General features: G+C 47.8%; 3 protein-coding genes across 4 annotated transcripts in view; 2 read left to right on the forward strand and 1 right to left on the reverse strand.

Moving 5' to 3' along the window:
• The window catches only part of LOC117727778 (heterogeneous nuclear ribonucleoprotein Q-like), a 31393-nt gene extending 12061 nt beyond the window's left edge, over positions 1–19332 (forward strand). Inside the window, exons 7-10 of one of the 2 annotated variants that reach the window (XM_034528250.1) lie at positions 16602–16762; positions 17226–17306; positions 18122–18232; positions 18742–19332. In XM_034528250.1, coding sequence (XP_034384141.1) covers positions 16602–16762; positions 17226–17306; positions 18122–18232; positions 18742–19098 — 710 coding nt within the window. In that variant the 3' untranslated portion in view covers positions 19099–19332. The remainder of the gene's footprint in view (positions 1–16601; positions 16763–17225; positions 17307–18121; positions 18233–18741) is intronic. The other variant, XM_034528251.1, reaches the window with a different exon arrangement.
• On the forward strand, positions 885–2625 carry LOC117727822 (crooked neck-like protein 1). Its single transcript, XM_034528333.1, has 2 exons — positions 885–1212; positions 1637–2625. The coding sequence occupies exons 1-2, from the start codon at positions 1057–1059 to the stop codon at positions 2033–2035; spliced, it is 555 nt and encodes a 184-aa protein (XP_034384224.1). The 5' UTR covers positions 885–1056; the 3' UTR covers positions 2036–2625.
• LOC117727775 (CCAAT/enhancer-binding protein zeta-like) overlaps positions 7560–20813 on the reverse strand; it is a 78465-nt gene continuing 65211 nt past the window's right edge. The window contains 3 exon segments of the mRNA XM_034528244.1: positions 7560–8178; positions 8971–10412; positions 14408–14572. Of these exon segments, the coding sequence (XP_034384135.1) occupies positions 7956–8178; positions 8971–10412; positions 14408–14572 (1830 nt within the window). The 3' untranslated portion in view covers positions 7560–7955.

The raw sequence follows: 20813 nt of genomic DNA on the forward strand, positions 1-20813 counted from the left end.
GTCAGTGGAGAGAATGCAGCTTTAACACATGAAGCATAGACTTCTATACAACCAGAGGAGTCGCCCCCTGGTGGTCAGTGGAGAGAATGCAGCTTTAACACATGAAGCATAGACTTCTATACAACCAGAGGAGTCGCCCCCTGGTGGTCAGTGGAGAGAATGCAGCTTTAAGACATGAAGCATAGACTTCTATACAACCAGAGGAGTCGCCCCCTGGTGGTCAGGAGAGAGAATGCAGCTTTAACACATGAAGCATAGACTTCTATACAACCAGAGGAGTCGCCCCCTGGTGGTCAGTGGAGAGAATGCAGCTTTAACACATGAAGCATAGACTTCTATACAACCAGAGGAGTCGCCCCCTGGTGGTCAGGGGAGAGAATGCAGCTTTAACACATGAAGCATAGACTTCTATACAACCAGAGGAGTCGCCGCCTGGTGGTCAGGAGAGAGAATGCAGCTTTAACACATGAAGCATAGACTTCTATACAACCAGAGGAGTCACCCCCTGGTGGTCAGGAGAGAGAATGCAGCTTTAACACATGAAGCATAGACTTCTATACAACCAGAGGAGTCGCCCCCTGGTGGTCAGTGGAGAGAATGCAGCTTTAACACATGAAGCATTGACTTCTATACAACCAGAGGAGTCACCCCCTGGTGGTCAGGAGAGAGAATGCCGCTCTAAGACATGAAGCATAGACTTCTATACAACCAGAGGAGTCGCCCCCTGGTGGTCAGGAGAGAGAATGCAGCTTTAACACATGAAGCATAGACTTCTATACAACCAGAGGAGTCGCCCCCTGGTGGTCAGGAGAGAGAATGCAGCTTTAACACATGAAGCATAGACTTCTATACAACCAGAGGAGTCACCCCCTGGTGTTCAGGAGAGTTTTTTTTCTATAGACTTCAGAGGAATGACTTCACGAGTGAACTTCCTATCTTCCTCTTCTTCCTCCTCCTCCTCAGGTCTGGATCAGCTACGCCAAGTACGAGCTGTCCATCAACAGCTCCGAGCGGCTGCAGAAGTGCCGGCAGATCTTGGAGGAGGCCAACAAGGGCATGAGGAACTGCGAGGAGAAGGAGGAGCGGCTGATGCTGCTGGAGTCCTGGAGGGACTTTGAGAGGGAGTTCGGGTCCGAGAGCTCGATGGAGAGGGTGAGGAAGCTGCTGCCGGACAAGGTGAAGAAGAGGAGGAAGCTGACGGCCGAGGACGGGGTAAGAACCGCTTCATACGTTCTTATATTCTATATTAGTCTCGCTCTACAAACCTTTTGACCCGTTTGATGAATACATTTATGGACACAAAGCTTTGATTCATTGACGATGATTAAGTGGATTCATTTTATTTGTACGTTTCCCAGTTTGTTTTCTAATGTGAATCAAATCAAGAAATATTTAGAAATATTCATGTTTTTTATTTTATGCGTCACTCAAAAGATAAATAAAATGTGTTTGAAGTTTTCTTCTTGATTTGATCTGATGGGAAACAAAGATTTTAGAGTTTGGTCCACGCCCATAAAGAAAAGTACTCTATACTATCAAACAAGCTGTACTTATATATTTAATCAAAGGAAAATGAACCTTTTAACGGTTTGGATGGTTTAACGTCGTTGGCAATAACCTCGGCGTCTTCTTCCAGTCGGACGCCGGCTGGGAGGAGTACTACGACTACATCTTCCCAGAGGACGCCGCCAACCAGCCCAACCTCAAGCTGCTGGCCATGGCCAAGATGTGGAAGAGGCAGCAGATGGTGGACGAGGACGGCGACGAGGACGGAGGAAACGAGGACAGAGGAGACGAGGACGGAGGAAACGAGGGCGAAGAAAACGGCGACGGGGGCGAGAAAAGTCCCGAGGAGGCCGAAGAGACGGACGAACCCGCCGCCGCTCCTGAGAACCGGCCGGAGAGAAACGCCGAGGAAACGGAGACGACGGGCGCCGATCGGGACGACGAAGGCAGCAGCAGTGACAGTGATGATGGAGGGAAGAAAAAGGAGGAGGAGAAGGAGAGCAAGAGTGGAGAGGAAGATAAAGAGTAGCTCTCCGCTCTGGATCCATTTTTCTACCCATCTGTTCCTGTTTTCTTTTCTTTTTTACAAAAAGCAGCCGATGAGTGTTTATTGTACGACGTGTTTTCTGCATTATACAAACATCAATTTTTCATAATAAAACGTGAGAATGTACAGGAAATGAAACCGTGATTGATCCTCTTTGGGACCAACAGCTGGTCTGTCACAGCGTGACTATGTACAACGTGAATAGCCCGTGATATTAAATATGATAATAACGTTATGAGGGTGCAGGGAGCCACGGCGACCGCTACTCGATGTCCTCCGGTCTGACGGGGTGCGGCAGCGGGACGATGGACTTCTTCTCCGTGTCTCTGGACAAAGCTTTCCTCATGTCTGCAACCAGGAGACAACAAGGTCAGGGTTCCTTCTGGAGCAACAGCGCCCCCTTATGGTGAAACAAGAGGCTTTATATTTACACTTATGGGTCAGTTCATCTAAATACATTTGATTTAGTTTTCTTTCATTTGTCCATGTTTTGAGATATTTCTTCTGAAACTTTAAATTCAAAGCTTTGAAAATAAAAACGGGTCCTTTTGCAGAAGGATTTATTTAATGTATTGTTTTGTGCATAACTCTATTCATTTATAAGTTGACTGAACTGGCCTTTTAAAGGCTGTTTGACGTGTTGAATATGTATTCACGTCTAATACGTAGGGGTGGGCAGCATTTGGTTTTTTCCCCGATACCGGTGCCTGAACTGATGCTTTAAAAAAAGATCATTTAAAAAAAAACACACAAAATGACGATTGTTTAGTTTACACTAAACTTAAATACATATAAAGAAATACAAAACACTTTGTATACAGCTTCAAAATATGAGCATATTTGGCTTCTCTGGCAACATGCGACCCCTCTCCTGACTGACTGCATGTGCACAGGAGAAGACCTTCAGATGGGGTCGGTGAGGCCTGGACACACAGGTCTGGGTCTGAAGGTGCTTCATCCACCACCAGGCTGCAGGGTCTGGTCCTGATGGGATTGAAGGCAGACTTTTGTAGATCTGGACCTGTAGAGGGCACTGAAGAAGCTCTCGGCCCTCATCCTCCAACAGCTTCTCTAGGGCTCACTTCTTGGCAAATTGGAAATAGTCATATTTATACCATATATTCTGACACAGACTGCCTTTTCTTCTCGCATCCTTAGACCCACCAAACTCAAATACGTGCTTGCAACACCTGCTACGTGCATTGAGGTCGAGACCGAAGGAAACGCCGTTATTGACGATGTTAATATGACTATATTAAGACCCACTACATTCTATAGCTCAGCGGTAGTTCAGATGCTCTCGGGTCAAAGGTTCCTCATGAAGATGGATCACGTTAATGCTGATGAACTCCGAAGAGCTGCAGCAAGCCGCTCCTCTGGAGCTCCTCCATGTGGGTCCTGACCGGAGCACGGCGACGGGGAACGGAATATCGTTACGGAAATACAGAGTCCGTCGAATATAAAACATAAGCGATGAGACAACGAGTCATTGTGGCTGCAGTTCCACACTACAAAACACTACCACTTTATATGCGCTTCAAGTTGGGTTAGCTTCTTTTATTAAGACCAGCTGGTTTTAACGTGTAAACAACGGTCTCGTGTCATTTACACGCTGAATGAAGAGGAAACTGGTCTCACAGATAACGAAGTATGACACCTCAGACCGACCAGAGCGTGTTGTCAAGTATTTATTGAAGTTAGTAGTATATATATATTACACATTAACTATATCATGAGCTAAATATTAATGTTCGTTGCAAAAAAAAACAATGTATCTGATTAGTTTACAGTAAATTAAAAACAAAAGTTATTTCACGTGAGATCACGAGAATCAGTTGTCGCGAGACCGGCGCACGCAGCGCAGCTGTTTGTTTGGGTTCGGCGCGTGACTACGGCGTTCTGTGACGTCACGGCGTTCTGTGACGTCACGGCGTTCTGTGACGTTCGGTGACGTTCGGCAGTCCTTTGATCCGTGTATTGAGGGGCAGCCAGAATGCTTTGCTTACATAGGGAGAGTTAGCACAGACATTCATTATTGAGAGGTTTTTTGCAAACGACCAGAAAAAGAAGAATAGCAGGATCTTCATCCAAGACAATCCACCATAGTATTGATATTAATAATTCAAACAATTATTACATTAATATTTCCCAATGAGTCTAGCACAGGCAGCACAGATGGAGGAGATGCCAACAGACATAACCATTTACCCGCTGATCATTTCCTTCTTCGAGAAGTTGACAGATCATCAGTTGGAACTGCTGTTAAAGGGCCAGATGGAAGAGACCAACATGGCCCCGTTGAGGGAGCTGCTTTTGGACATAATCAAGACCTTGACCACAGACTTCCTACCAACATTTTGGACGACAGACGTGGTGACGGAAGATATAATCAAGTTGGCTCTGGGCAACAGCGTCACAGACTGTTTTAAAGCTGCTCTGGGGGTCACCGTCCAAGGCCAGAGTCCCAGCGCAAAGCTCTTGAGGGACATGATCGCAGAAGAGGTCACGGCCACCATCCAGTGCTCCATGTCGTCTCCAGACACCCCGATGGAGCAGTACATCACTCCCCCAAGCAGGCTGGACCAGATGCTGAAACAAGCCGTCAAGATGATCAAGGCGATCGGGCGTAAGATGATGATGAATGTGTCCACGTGTAGTGAGGGAGAAGTTCTAGAGGAGTCAGAACAACCAACAACATCTCAACTCAAAAAAACAGAACAGGAACCAGAACCAGCGGAGTCAGTAAAAGCAGAACTCTCTGATGAATCAGAGAGCCAAGCAGGGGACTTTCCAGAGGTTGAATCAATGAGTCTAGCACAGGCAGCACAGATGGAGGAGATGCCAGCAGACAGATTATCCATGTGTAGTGAGGGACAAGTTCAGTCAGATCAACCATCAACATCTCAACTCCCTCAGTTGCCACATACGGCAGAAAAAACAGAGGTCTCAGCAGAAAGCAAAGCAAATCCTCTGTTAAGAAAACATTCATGGTGTGACCCGTCAACCACTGAGGAGGAAGGTTCGGCTGATTCTGTCGCCCCCATTCAGATTATGGTTAAGGCATATAACAAGAAAAAAACTAAACTGAAACCAGCGCAGTCACTAAAAGCAGGTAGCTCTGATGACTCAGAGAACCAAGAAGAGAAGGCACCACATGTTTTTCGGAGGTCAAAAACTCTGAAAAAAACTAAACAGGAACCAGAACCAGCGGAGTCTGTAAAAGCAGGTAGCTCTGATGACTCAGAGAACCAAGAAGAGAAGGCACCACATGTTTTTCAGAGGTCAAAAACTCTGAAAAAAACTAAACAGGAACCAGAACCAGCGGAGTCTGTAAAAGCAGGTACCTCTGTTGAATCAGAGAGCCAAGAAGAGAACGCTCCAGATGTTGACTCAAAATCTCTGAACAAAATATTTTTATGGGATTTAAATTCAAGCACTGAGCAGGATGATTCTGACGTCCCCTTTGAGGCTAACATTATGCCATATAACAAGAACCAAACTAAACAGGAACCAGAACCAGCGGAGTCAGTAAAAGCAGAAGCACAGGTTGAATCAAAACCTTGGGATGAAGGTTGGGATTTTTCTGGCGGCCACATTGAGATAAAGGTTATGTCATATAAGGGGAGAAAAGAATGGAGGGATTCTGGCAGCTGGATGGAGGTTTTCTTTGTTCCGCGGGACGTGGTCGAGGAGGAGGTACCCTCAGCGACTCCTGCCCATCCTTCGCAGGAACAAAAGAGGGAAAATGCACTGTTATTATTCCTGGAGAACCTGGTGTCACGGACAATAAAGAAGTGTAAGGTTCAAATTATCATCGAGGACCCCGCTACCATCATCGAGCCTCTCATGAATAGGACGTGGGCCGCGGTCGAGGACATCGACTTTGATTCCTCCCCCAAAACCTTCGCCAACTTTGAGAAAACCCTCCTCAACGATCTGATCAAGAAGTGGGGCGGTCCACAAATGTTGCTGCTCGACATGAGAGCTGGGGAACCGATACTTGAGGAGTTCATCGCCTCTGCTGTCAAAACTCACCTGTTGGCGCCAGTAAAGCGGCGCAGCAGCATCAGCCGGTTCTTCTCGTCCGTGGGCCGAACCATCGCCAGCATCTGCAAGAGAAAGCCGGTCGACAAGGCCGGTAGCTAACGCGTAACGTTTAGGGTTAACTCTGGTTGATCCAGGGAGAAGCTCTAGAGGAGTCAGATGAACCAACAACATCTCAACTAAAAAAAACAGAACAGGAACCAGAACCAGCGGAGTTAGTAAAAGCAGAACCCTCTGATGAATCAGAGAACCAAGAAGAGGACTCACCAGATGTTGAATCTATAGGACTAGGTCTGTAGCTAACGCGTAACGTTTAGGGTTTTCTCCGGGTGATCCGGTTTGAAACATCTGATTACGCCAAAGAGTTCCAATCCTTTCTCACATCCATGTCTCCTTCACTGATGAAGCAGCACATCACTCCCCCCAGCAGGCTGGACCAGATGCTGAAACTCGCCGCCAAGATGTTCAAGGCGATCGGGCGTAAAATGATGAAAGTGTTCACGTGTAGTAAGGGAGAAGCTCTAGAAGAGTCAGATGAACCAACAACATCTCAACAAAAAAAAAAAGGAACAGGAACCAGAACCAGCCGAGTTAGTAAAAGCAGTACCCTCTGATGAATCAGAGAACCAAGAAGAGGACTCACCAGATGTTGAATCTAAAGGACTAGGTCTGTAGCTAACGCGTAACGTTTAGGGTTAACTCTGGTTGATCCAGGGAGAAGCTCTAGAAGAGTCAGATGAACCAACATCTCAACTAAAAAAAAAAGGAACAGGAACCAGAACCAGCCGAGTTAGTAAAAGCAGTACCCTCTGATGAATCAGAGAACCAAGAAGAGGACTCACCAGATGTTGAATCTAAAGGACTAGGTCTGTAGCTAACGCGTAACGTTTAGCGTTAACTCTGGTTGATCCAGGGAGAAGCTCTAGAGGAGTCAGATGAACCAACAACATCTCAACAAAAAAAAAACAGTCCTCTTCTTGGTTCTCTGATTCATCAGAGGGTACTGATGTTGAATCTAAAGGACTAGGTCGGTAGCTAACGCGTAACGTTTAGGGTTAACTCTGGTTGATCCAGGGAGAAGCTCTAGAGGAGTCAGATGAACCAACAACATCTCAACAAAAAAAAAACAGAACAGGAACCAGAACCAGCGGAGTTAGTAAAAGCAGTACCCTCTGATGAATCAGAGAACCAAGAAGAGGACTCACCAGATGTTGAATCTAAAGGACTAGGTCTGTAGCTAACGCGTAACGTTTAGGGTTAACTCTGGTTGATCCAGGGAGAAGCTCTAGAGGAGTCAGATGAACCAACAACATCTCAACAAAAAAAAAACAGAACAGGAACCAGAACCAGAACCAGAACCAGCGGATTTAGTAAAAGCAGTACCCTCTGATGAATCAGAGAACCAAGAAGAGGACTCACCAGATGTTGAATCTAAAGGACTAGGTCTGTAGCTAACGCGTAACGTTTAGGGTTAACTCTGGTTGATCCAGGGAGAAGCTCTAGAGGAGTCAGATGAACCAACAACATCTCCACAAAAAAAAAACAGAACAGGAACCAGAACTAGAACCAGCGGATTTAGTAAAAGCAGAACCCTCTGATGAATCAGAGAACCAAGAAGAGGACTCACCAGATGTTGAATCTATAGGACTAGGTCGGTAGCTAACGCGTAACGTTTAGGGTTTTCTCCGGGTGATCCGGTTTGAAACATCTGATTACGCCAAAGAGTTCCAATCCTTTCTCACATCCATGTCTCCTTCACTGATGAAGCAGCACATCACTCCCCCCAGCAGGCTGGACCAGATGCTGAAACTCGCCGCCAAGATGTTCAAGGCGATCGGGCGTAAAATGATGAAAGTGTTCACGTGTAGTAAGGGAGAAGCTCTAGAAGAGTCATAACCTCTGACACCAGGAACAGCGCCCCGCAGGTGAAGCTGGCGCTCTGCTCGCCGCTGACCTGCAGCAGCCGCTTCACGAAGGCTTTGACGCGCCGCAGCACGATGTCGGCCTTCAGGGATTTGTAGAGCAGGTTGAGGAACATGCTCTGACGGGAGGACGACGACAAACCGGGGTCCAGCAGCTTCCTGAGGAGGAGGAGGAGGAGGAGGAGGAGGAGGAGGGAGGAAGGGAGGAGGAGGAGGAAGAGGACGGGGAGGAGGAGGAATAGAAGGGAGGAGGAAGAGGAATAGAAGGGAGGAGGAGGAAGAGGGAGGAGGAGGAATAGAAGGGAAGAGGGAGGAGGAGGAGGAAGAGGAAGAGAAGGGAGGAGGTGGAGGAAGAGGAATAGAAGTGAGGAGGAGGAATAGGGAAGAGGAGGAGGAAGAGGAATAGAAAAGAGGAGGTGGAGGAAGAGGGAGGAGGAGGAAGAGGACGGGGAAGAGGAATAGAAGGGAGGAGAGGGGTAGGAAGAGAAGAGGAAGGAAGGAGGAATGAGAGGAAGAGGAAGGAGGAAGAAGGAGGAAGAAGAGGATTTAATTTAATTTATTTCTAATGTTCACACTGAAGTGATTTTAAGAGCTGAACTTGTCGTTTTTCTTTTAATTGTTATATTAAATTAGTTTTTCATTCGTTTCCCCCCAAAAATAAACATTTGATTTTAATACCTACAAAATTAATCATTAACATGTTTGACTATTATAATTTATGCTATTTAATTAATTTCTTGTATTTATTGTTATTGTTCTTTTATCTTTCGTCTTGAAATAAGATAAATACATTTTTTTTAAATTAAGGAAACAAGCTGCAAAAACTGCAGCGACCTTTTTAATATTACACAATCAACCCCCCAAAAAAAGATCCAACCCTCTTTATATATTACAAAGACTTAAAACAACCACAGAAGAAGAAGAAGATGATGATGAAGGGTGAGGGTCTACCTGTACAGAGCCACGTAGTACCGGTCGGAGACGCTCTGCTGGGAGTTCATCACCTGGAAGAGCAGCATGAGCGCCTGCACGGCCGTGTTGAACCTCACCAGGTGCACCACCTTGAACAGCGTGTCCAGCTGCTCCCGCACCTTGTCGTCGGCGCCGCCGGCGTAGGGATACGCCCGGTTCACGCCCGACAGCAGCCCGCTCAGCATCTTCGACTCCACGTCCTTCTTCTTGACGCAGGCGCGGAAGAAGGAGAAGTAGATGGCGATGAGCTTGGCGGCGAGCGCGGCCTCGTCGTGGCTCAGCATCACCTGGCTGAGGAAGCAGACGGCGTAGTACTGCGCCTTGGCGCAGATGTTGGGCCGGAACATGAGGCGCTCCACCTCGCAGCACACCACCACCTTCATGTTGGGGTGCTTGTGCAGCAGCGACTCCAGCAGGTGGGACGCCTTGGCGGCCGTCTTTTACTCGGGGTCGCCCAGCTTGTTGACCACCTGGCCGAGCAGCGCCCGCTCCTGCTCCAGGTGGCTGCACAGCAGCTCGTGCGCGGTGGTCAGCGCCTTCGCCTTGGTGGCCGCCACCGTGTCGTGGGCCACCGTGTCCAGCGCCGCCACGAACTCCGCCACGTGGTGCCTCAGGTGGTGCTCGAAGTACCAGAGGACGAGGCGGCGGTCGCGGGAGTCCCGGTTGCCGCTGGCCTTCTCCTCCAGCAGGTCGAACGGGTGCTGGGCAAAGGGGCGGAGCTTCCTGCCCTCCGGCAGCAGCAGCTCGCGCAGCGTGTCCAGCGCCATCAGGCCCATCCGCCGGCTGCCCTTCTTCTTCACCATGCCCACCAGGTTCTCCACGTGCTCCAGCGTGTGCACCGGCGCGTCCTGGATGAGCACCGTCATGGCCGCCATCCTGTCCGCCAGCACGCCGGAGGAGACGACCGTCTTCATCCAGTTGGAGTTGGCCCCTTTCTGCAGGATCTTCTTGCTCTTGTAGAGCGCCACGTCGGCCTCGAACAGCTGCTGGGCGAGCGCCTTGTACTGGGACACCAGCGAGGCGTCCTGCTCGGCGGCCGTGCCCTCGGCGGCGTACTCCAGGTCGAACCACTTCCCTCCGGGTTTGATCAGCAGCACCGACCTCCGCTGGAACTCGAACACGTTCACGTTCTGCTTCTTCTTCTGCGCGTCTTTAGTCTTCTTCGGCTTCTCCTTCGGTTTCTCCTCCTCGTTTACCTTCCCCCGAGCGTTGTTTTCCTCCCCTGCTTTCGTCGCCTCGGCCTTTTCACCGCCCCCCTCGGGCTCGTCTGGGATGGACTGCAGTCCGGCGAACGCCCGGAGGCCCAGTTTGGCGATGAACTTCTCCAGCTCGCCCTCCTCCAGGTCGTCGATCGCTCCTTTCTTTCCTCCGTCAACGATCTCGTTGCAGTCGTTCATGGCGGCGAGCATCGCGTAGTCGGCCTGCAGACGAAACGAGAGAAGAAGAAGAAGAACGTGTTTTTCATGAGCGACGACACAAACTAAATGAGACTCGTCTTCAGCCGTCAGAATAAAAGTGATAAGATACCGGAGTCCACAGCAATACTCATTTTACTTATTGTTTAACTTTAAATTTGAACATGTTTTACTACAAAAATGTGTTTTGTTTATTTACCAAGATGTCAAACGTTTAATGGTTTGAACAAGAACTAAAATATAAATAAAATGGCAACATTGTATGTGTTGTGATATTTCAAAAGTTCTATTTACTTTTTTAAAAAAGTAATCTATTTCATATATATATATATATATATATATATATATATGTTACGTCCATTTTTGTTGTTTTAAAAGTCCTCATTATGCAGGATAGCATAGATCATATTATTGGATTATTATTAATAGTCCATCCATCCATCCATTATCAGCTCTTATCCGGGGTCGGGTCGCGGTGGCAGCAGGTTCAGCAGGCCGACCCAGGCTTCCCTCTCACCCGCAGCACTTTCCAGCTCATTCTGGGGGATCCCGAGGCGTTCCAAGGCCAGCCGGGAGATATAATCCCTCCAGCGTGTCCTCGGTCTTCCCCGGGGCCTCCTACCAGTTGGACGTGCCCGGAAAACCTCTAATGGGAGGCGTCCAGGAGGCATCCTGACTAGATGCCCGAACCACCTCAGCTGACTCCTTTCGACACGAAGGAGCAGCGACTCGACTCCAAGCTCCCCCCTGATGTCCGAGCTCCTTAACCTATCTCTAAGGCTGAGCCCGGCCACCCTACGGAGGAAGCTCATTTCGGCCGCTTGTATCCGAGATCTCGTTCTTTCGGTCACGACCCAGAGTTCGTGACCATAGGTGAGGGTTGGAACGTAGACCGACCAGTAAATGGAGAGCTTTGCCTTCCGGCTCAGCTCCCGCTTCACTAAGACGGACCAGTACAGCGCCTGTTTTACTGCTGCAGCCGCACCGATCCGCCTATCGATCTCCCGCTCCACCTTACCCTCACTCGTGAACAAGACCCCGAGATACTTGAACTCCTTCGCTTGGGGTAGGCAGTTTGCCCCCACCTGGAGGGAGCAATCCGCCGGTTTCCGGCAGAGCACCATGGCCTCAGATTTGGAGGTGCTAACTCTCATCCCTGCCGCTTCGCACTCGGCTGCAAAACGCCCCAGTGAATGCTGGAGGTCACGGTCCGAGGAGGCAAACAGGACCACATCATCCGCAAACAGCAGAGAGGCGATCCCGAGACTCCCGAACCGGATCCTTTCCGCCCCCTGGCTGCGCCTAGATATCCTGTCCATGAAGGTCACGAACAGGACCGGTGATAAAGGGCAGCCCTGGCGGAGGCCAACACCCACCGGGAACGTGTCTGACTTACTACCGAGGAGACGAACACAGCTCCTACTGCAGGCATACAGAGACCGGATGGCCCGTGCCAACGGGTCCGGCACCCCATACTCCCGCAGCACCCCCCACAAAAACCCCCGAGGGACCCGGTCGAAAGCCTTCTCCAGGTCTACAAAGCACATGTAAACTGGTTGGGCAAACTCCCAGGACCCCTCCAGTAATCTTGCGAGGGTAAAGAGCTGGTCCACTGTTCCACGACCGGGACGGAATCCGCACTGTTCGTCCTGAATCTGAGGTTCGACAAGCGGTCGGAGCCTCCTCTCCAGCACCCTGGCATAAGCTTTTCCCGGGAGGCTGAGCAGTGTGATACCACGATAGTTCGAGCACACTCTCCGGTCCCCCTTCTTGAAGATGGGAACCACCACCCCGGTCTGCCAGTCCATGGGCACTGTTCCCGACCCCCATGCGACACTGAAAAGGCGTGTCAACCAAGACAGCCCAACAATGTCCAGCGCTTTCAGCATCTCAGGGCGGATCTCATCCACCCCTGGCGCCTTGCCACCAAGGAGCTTTTTGACTACCTTAGCGACCTCTGCCAGGGATATGGGTGAATCCACCCCAAAGTCTTCCAGCGCTGCCCCCTCTCCGGGGGACATGTTGGCCGGGTTTAGGAGTTCCTCAAAGTGCTCTTTCCACCGCCCGACGATGTCCCCAGTCCGGGTCAGCAGTTCCCCCCCCCCCCTGCTGAGAACAGCCTGGGGTAGACCCTGCTTTCCCTTCCTGAGCCGTCGGATGGTTTGCCAGAACTTCCTTGAGGCCAACCGAAAGTCCTTCTCCATGGCCTCCCCGAACTCCTCCCATGCCCGAGTTTTAGCCTCCGCGACCATCGTCGCTGCAGCCCTTTTGGCCCGCCGGTACCCGTCAGCTGCTTCAGGAGACCCCTGGGCCAGCCAGGCCCGAAAGGCCTCCTTCTTCAGTTTGACGGCTACCCTCACCCCCGGTGTCCACCACCGGGTTCTAGGGTTGCCGCCACGACAGGCACCGATGACCTTCCGGCCACAGCCCCGAGCAGCCGCGTCCACAATAGAGGCTTTGAACAAGGTCCACTCGGATTCCATGTCCCCAGCCTCCCTCGGGATTTGTGAGAAGTTCTTCCGGAGGTGGGAGTTGAAGACCTCCCGGACAGGATCCTCTGCCAGACGTTCCCAGTTCACCCTCACTACACGTTTGGGCTTGCCAGGTCTCTCTAGCCGAGTCCCCCGCCATCTGATCCAACTCACCACCAGGTGGTGATCAGTTGACAGCTCTGCTCCACTCTTCACCCGAGTGTCCAAGACATACGGCCGCAGATCAGATGATACGATTACAAAGTCGATCATTGATCTCCGGCCTAAGGTGTTCTGGTACCAGGTACACTTATGAGCCACCTTATGTTCGAACATGGTGTTTGTTATGGACAAACTGTGGCTAGCACAGAAGTCTAACAACAAAACACCATTCGGGTTCAGATCGGGCAAGCCGTTCCTCCCAATCACGCCCCGCCAGGTTTCTCTGTCATTGCCCACGTGAGCGTTGAAGTCTCCCAGGAGAACTATGGAGTCGGCAGGCGGCGCCCTTTCCAGGACCCCTCCCACCGACTCCAAGAAGGCCGGATACTCCGAAATGCTGTTCGGTGCATAAGCACAAACAACAGTCAGAGCCTTACTCCCCGCAACCCGTAGGCGCAGGGAGGCGACCCTCTCGTTCCCCGGGGAAAACTCCAACACAGCGGCGCTCAGCCGGGGGCTCGTGAGTATCCCCACTCCCGCCCGGCGCCTCTCACCCTGGGCAACTCCAGAAAAGGACAAAGTCCAACCCTTCTCCAGGAGCTTGGTTCCAGAGCCCATGCTGTGCGTGGAGGTGAGCCCAACTATATCTAGCTGGTACCGCTCCACCTCCTGCACCAGCTCCGGCTCTTTCCCCGCTAGTGAGGTGACGTTCCACGTCCCTAGAGCTAGTCTATGCTGCCGGCGATCGGCCCGCCCAGGTCTCCCGCCTGGCCCGCCGCCCGGTCTACATAGCACCCGACCCCGATAATTCTCCCTGCGGGTGGTGGGTCCACAGGGTGACAGCTGCTCCATGTTGTTCTTTCGGGCTGAGCCCGACCAGGCCCCATGGGCGAAAGCCCGGCCACCAGACGCTCGCCGACGAGCTCCCCTCCTGGGTCTGGCTCCGGGAGGGTGCCCCGGTTTCCCTTGTCCGGGCAAGGTGGCTACAATCCGTGGGCTGCTTATCATCAGGGTTTGTTGAACCGCTCTTAGTCTGGGCTCTCCCCCGAGACCTGTTTGCCTTGGGAGACCCGACCAGGGGCTGACGCCCCGGACGACATAGCTCCCAGGATCACTGAGCCACTCAAACTCCTCCACCACGTTAAGGTGGCGATTCATTATTAATAGTGATGCATTAAAATGTATTGCTTTATATTTTGTGTTAATCTGAATATGCAAATACATAAATAAATAATGTGTATAAGTAGCAATAAACATAACATACTCAAGTAGCTCGAGTTTGTGAGTGATGAATGTATTTAATTACTTTCCACCTTTACTATAAACGCCGTAACCCCGCAGGTGTGATGTTTTATTCGGTTAACTCGCCTGCGTTCCTCCGAGCCGTAAAACCTCGTCCAGGTTGAACTCTTCTTCTTCTTCTTCTTGTTTCTTCTTCCCTCGGTCTTCACCTTCGTCCGCCGCCGGGTCTCCATCTTCCTCCCCGCCGATGCTTTCGGCCTCCACGTCGTCTTCTGCGGGGTGAAATGTGACTTTACTGATAGCTTTGGATTCTTACGGTGTCACCATGTTCAGCATGAGGAGAACGTGACCCGGATGTGGAACGCGGCGTCACGGCAGCGTTTCCGTATTGGAGAAAGAAACCGAAATATTTTAGTAACTTTCCTTACGTTATGTTTTTTTTTTTTTATTGTTCATATTATTAATTAAATGATAGTATATAAATGCATACACAAAAAAATCCCGGTCGTTTTTACTATTCTATTTTTTTTTTTTTAATGCAACTGTAGTGAAGAACTACTTCCGGCTGTAGGTCAAGGGAGCCAATCACAAAGGATTGTCCCTGTGACGTAAGACCCGTTTGTCCAATCAGAGAGTTTATCAATGTGTCAGGTTACCACCGCTCAAAAATAATAAAATCAGCTTCTCTTGAAGCTGAAAGCTGGAAATAAAATAAATAAAGGAATATTATATTATTATTACTATAGTGTGAAAATTAGGTCACGTCCTTGTTTTGTTTTTTCAAGGCATGAAGCATACATTTGTTGCTCAAGTCAAGCAAAAACATTTAGTCCATAATCCAGGGAGTTAAATGTATGAATAAAATGTTAATGTATTTGTTTAAATACTGCGGTTCTGCTCCGTGTGGTTTTTTAGTAAAATGTTCGCCATGACCCACACATGTTGCTATAAGATAAGATAAGAGAGATGATTATCATCATCCCTTGATATTACATTATATTATAGCAGAAGAAAGTTTCAATTGGCAAATAAAAGAATGAACAAATGAACATAAGCTGCAATTAACAAAATGCAAAACAGGATACAATGCAGAACATGATACAATATAAAGTTCAATAACAAACAACAATATATATATATATATATATATATATATATATATATATACAAGTAATGTAAATATAAATACAGGTAGATGAGGAAATAAATGTCATAAATATTATGTTTCCTAAATATATTTATTTAACTAATAATTGGTAAGTAGTCAAAACAAGTTAATAAATTATAAATTAACCCAAAATTAAGAGAAACAAACAGAAAGATACACTTTTACTAAGATTTGTTACCATTTTATTTTAAAACTCTACATTGTTTTTATTTAAGTGTTTTATTGTGAAAGGTGACCCGGATGTTATAAATCGTATCCCGGTTTGATGAACTTCCGTTACTCTGTTAGCATTTCGCTGTTGCACAAGGACTTTGCAGCTTTCAGTGACTTTAAAGGACAAACAGACACGAAACGACTAAATAGATTTCTACAAGTTGTAACCGGAAGTTAACTACGTCATTTCCGGTTGCGGTTCCGTATGACGTAACTTGTTTTGGGGTTTAAAAACGCAGCAGATGATCAGCAGAGTCTTCAGCGCATCAGCTGCAGGTGAGAGCAGCCATGAGATGATCGATATGATTATTATTATTAATAATATGAGACACTACGTGCTATGGAACATACATGGTATTTTATATTTGCATGTTTTCTGTGAACATGTTGTGTTGCTCTGATTCTTTAGTGCAAGCCTTATTATTTATAGTAATAATAATTTATTACTATAAATAGTTTATTATTATGTATTATTACTGAGTAATAGATTTATTGTCATACAAAAGATTTATGTTTTGTTTACTAGATTTTAATTGACACCATTCAACTTGACAAAATAACTTTAAAGTTTAAGGGTTCGACATAAACAAGATTTGCTCTTTTCTGTACAAAAATGTGTATAGTTTTGTTCTCAAAACCTTTGACCTTTGACCTTTGCCGATTCATCTTTAAATATTTTACATTGTTTCTGGCTAAATGTGGCGTTTGGTTTCTTAAAAGAACGCAAAAAAATACATACTTTTTAATTAATTTGGTCATTTTGTTGGCAAAAAATAGATTAATTATAGAAAATGTAACAATAAAAACACTTTATTTTGTGGTTTTCATGTGAAACTACTTTATAATTAAACAAATAAACTGTTTTATTAAGTGTGTCTCTTTTGTTATTGTTCTATTTGTTTACTGATTCGGTGTTATGTTCTTATATTTAATAATCAGTGCGATGGCGAGCGGCTCAGACCAGACTCTCCTGCAGCGCTCCAACAGGTGAGGAAAAGCCCCGCCCCTCCATGCTGCGACACCTGACCTCCAAAATAAAAGCCACAGGTCCGATCACGGTGGCGGAGTACATGAGAGAGGCGCTCACCAACCCGGTGACGGTGAGTGATGGTCGGTCAGATGTTAACGCATGCTGACCGTCCGCAGTTCCTGGATCAGTTATAGAGCTTTTATTGTGGAGAACTTTCTGACTTTTATTTAGAAAAATAAATCATCTTTACCTGATGATTGTCAATATAAATGTAAAAATAACAAAAGATAAATGTTTATCATACGTTCCCAGAATTGTGGATTAATTTATTTTACTTTACAAGTCGTTCAGGTCAAATTTTAAGTAAAAATAGCAACAATTCAAAGGTAAAATAAAATAAAAATAAAATAAAATAATTGTTGACCAGTACGACAGTGAGCTGTGATTCGTTAATATAAAACATTTGGCTTTATGGAGCTTTTTTTTTAAAAAAGCCTCTTTTTTTTACGAGAACAAAGGAGTCGGTTTTAAGGTGGTATTTTTTTTTAAAACCTGAAGGCGTTCCACGTCACTCTGCTTGGTTTCTCTCTCAGGGTTATTATGTGAGGAACGACATGCTGGGACCCGACGGAGATTTCATCACATCGCCAGAAATCAGCCAGATCTTTGGAGAGATGAGGCCGGAAGAGTCCACCTTAACAGAAAGAGTCCACCTTAACCGGACGAGTCCACCTAACAGGAAGAGTCCACCTTAACAGGAAGAGTCCACCCTTAACAGGAAGAGGCCACCTTAACAGGAAGAGGCCACCTTAACAGGAAGAGGCCACCCTTAACAGGAAGAGGCCACCCTTAACAGGAAGAGGCCACCCTTAACCGGACGAGTCCACCTTAACAGGACGAGTCCACCTTAACCGGACAAGTACACCTTAACCGGACAAGTACACCTTAACCGGACGAGTACACCTTAACCGGACGAGTCCACCTTAACAGGAAGAGTCCACTTTAACAGGACAAGTCCACCTTAACCGGACGAGTCCACCTTAACCGGACGAGTCCACCTTAACAGGAAGAGTCCACCCTTAACAGGAAGAGGCCACCCTTAACAGGAAGAGTCCACCTTAACAGGAAGAGTCCACCCTTAACAGGAAGAGTCCACCCTTAACCGGACGAGTCCACCTTAACCGGACGAGTCCACCTTAACAGGACAAATACACCTTAACCGGACCAGTCCACCTTAACAGGACGAGTCCACCTTAACCGGACCAGTACACCTTAACCGGACCAGTCCACCTTAACCGGACGAGTCCACCTTAACCGGACGAGTACACCTTAACCGGACCAGTCCACCTTAACAGGACCAGTCCACCTTAACAGGACGAGTCCACCTTAACCGGACCAATCTAGAGTTCCGTATTTGGAAAAAAACCCAACATTTTTACAAAATAAAAGAACCCAAATCAGACGTAATAACACGCGTGTTCGATTCCAGCTGCTCGGCGTCTGGACCCTCAGCGAGTGGATGGCAGCCGGTCGCCCCAAACGGCTGCAGCTGGTGGAGCTCGGACCCGGAAAAGGATCTTTAGCCGGGGACGTCCTCAGAGTACGAACTCCACCTCACAGATATCACATGAAACTTCACCACTTCATCACTCACATTAAGAGTTATTGTGTTATAGGGTCAAAACATGACCTCATAGATATCACATGAAACTTCACCACTTCATCACTCACATTAAGAGTTATTGTGTTATAGGGTCAAAACATGACATCATAGATATCACATGAAACTTCACCACTTCATCCCTCACATTAAGAGCAGTTATTGTTTTATAGGGTCAAAACATGACCTCATAGATATCACATGAAACTTCACCACTTCATCACTCACATTAAGAGTTATTGTGTTATAGGGTCAAAACATGACCTCATAGATATCACATGAAACTTCACCACTTCATCACTCACATTAAGAGTTATTGTGTTATAGGGTCAAAACATGACATCATAGATATCACATGAAACTTCACCACTTCATCACTCACATGAAGAGGAGTTATTGTTCACCTGCATGACGAAGTGGGGATGTGGCTTCCTGTGTACTCCTTCCAGGTGTTCAGTCAGTTGCGGTCCGTGGTGGGCGGAGCCTCGGTGTCGCTTCACCTGGTCGAGGTAAGTCCGGTGCTGAGTCGTCTTCAGGCCCAGAATCTGACCGGCAGCCGCAACCGGGAGGCGGACGGCGAGGACCAGCTGGTGTACCGCCGCGGGGAAACCGCCGCCGGGGTCCCGGTGTCCTGGTACCGCCGCCTGGAGGACGTCCCCTCAGGTACACGGGACGATACCGGCTTTCCCCTCAGTGCCTCGACACATAAGAGAGAGAGTACAAGTGTAACTTTAGTGATGTGTTGGTTCTGGTGCCCCCTGTGGACTAAAGTGGTAGTGTTGGTTCTGGTGCCCCCTGTGGACTAAAAGAATTAAATAACAATAATCTGTCACAATAAATCTGAGATGTAAAGAAAACAGTATTTCAAAATAACCTCAAACAAACATTTCTGACATTGCTACTTAGTGATACAGATTATGTTGCAGAGCTTTAATATCACAATATTGACAGAATAATTCACAATGTTATTGAGATGCCGTTAAAATATATAATATATATAAAATGATTTTAGACGTTATCACATTTCAACCAGGCGGCGACCTCCGGTTCTAAAAAGTGAAGTGTTAAAGCTGCATTCGCTCTACTGACCACCAGGGGGTGACTCCTCTGGTGGTCAGGAGATTTACACATGAAGCATAGACTTCTATACAACCAGAGGAGTCGCCCCCTGGTGGTCAGGAGAGAGAATGCAGCTTTAACACATGAAGCATAGACTTCTATACAACCAGAGGAGTCGCCCCCTGGTGGTCAGGAGAGAGAATGCAGCTTTAACACATGAAGGATAGACTTCTATACAACCAGAGGAGTCGCCCCCTGGTGGTCAGTGGAGAGAATGCAGCTTTAACACATGAAGCATAGACTTCTATACAACCAGAGGAGTCGCCCCTTAGTGGTCAGGAGAGAGAATGCAGCTTTAACACATGAAGCATAGACTTCTATACAACCAGAGGAGTCGCCCCCTGGTGGTCAGGAGAGAGAATGCAGCTTTAACACATGAAGCATAGACTTCTATACAACCAGAGGAGTCGCCCCCTGGTGGTCAGGAGAGAGAATGCAGCTTTAACACATGAAGCATAGACTTCTATACAACCAGAGGAGTCGCCCCCTGGTGGTCAGGAGAGAGAATGCAGCTTTAACACATGAAGCATAGACTTCTATACAACCAGAGGAGTCGCCCCCTGGTGGTCAGTGGAGAGAATGCAGCTTTAACACATGAAGCATAGACTTCTATACAACCAGAGGAGTCGCCCCTTAGTGGTCAGGAGAGAGAATGCAGCTTTAACACATGAAGCATAGACTTCTATACAACCAGAGGAGTCACCCCCTGGTGGTCAGGAGAGAGAATGCAGCTTTAACACATGAAATATAGACTTCTATACAACCAGAGGAGTCACCCCCTGGTGGTCAGTAGAGAGAATGCAGCTTTAACACATGAAGCATAGACTTCTACACAACCAGAGGAGTCACCCCCTGGTGGTCAGAAGAGAGAATGCAGCTTTAACACATGAAGCATAGACTTCTATACAACCAGAGGAGTCGCCCCCTGGTGGTCAGGAGAGAGAATGCAGCTTTAACACATGAAGCATAGACTTCTATACAACCAGAGGAGTCGCCCCCTGGTGGTCAGTGGAGAGAATGCAGCTTTAACACATGAAGCATAGACTTCTATACAACCAGAGGAGTCGCCCCTTAGTGGTCAGGAGAGAGAATGCAGCTTTAACACATGAAGCATAGACTTCTATACAACCAGAGGAGTCGCCCCCTGGTGGTCAGGAGAGAGAATGCAGCTTTAACACATGAAGCATAGACTTCTATACAACCAGAGGAGTCGCCCCCTGGTGGTCAGTGTAGAGAATGCAGCTTTAACACATGAAGCATAGACTTCTATACAACCAGAGGAGTCGCCCCCTGGTGTTCAGGAGAGAGAATGCAGCTTTAACACATGAAGCATAGACTACTATACAACCAGAGGAGTCGCCCCCTGGTGGTCAGGAGAGAGAATGCAGCTTTAACACATGAA

Source organism: Cyclopterus lumpus, chromosome 24 (genome assembly GCF_009769545.1).
Source record: "Cyclopterus lumpus isolate fCycLum1 chromosome 24, fCycLum1.pri, whole genome shotgun sequence".
Classification (NCBI taxonomy): domain Eukaryota; kingdom Metazoa; phylum Chordata; class Actinopteri; order Perciformes; family Cyclopteridae; genus Cyclopterus; species Cyclopterus lumpus.

What these genes read in the sequence shown, in the direction of transcription:
- LOC117727822 (XM_034528333.1), top strand. Translation starts at nt 1,057, where the DNA reads ATGAGGAACTGCGAGGAGAAGGAGGAGCGGCTGATGCTGCTGGAGTCC. An exon ending in AGCTGACGGCCGAGGACGGG is followed by an intron (nt 1,213 to 1,636) that starts GTAAGAACCGCT and finishes GTCTTCTTCCAG; the next exon opens with TCGGACGCCGGCTGGGAGGA.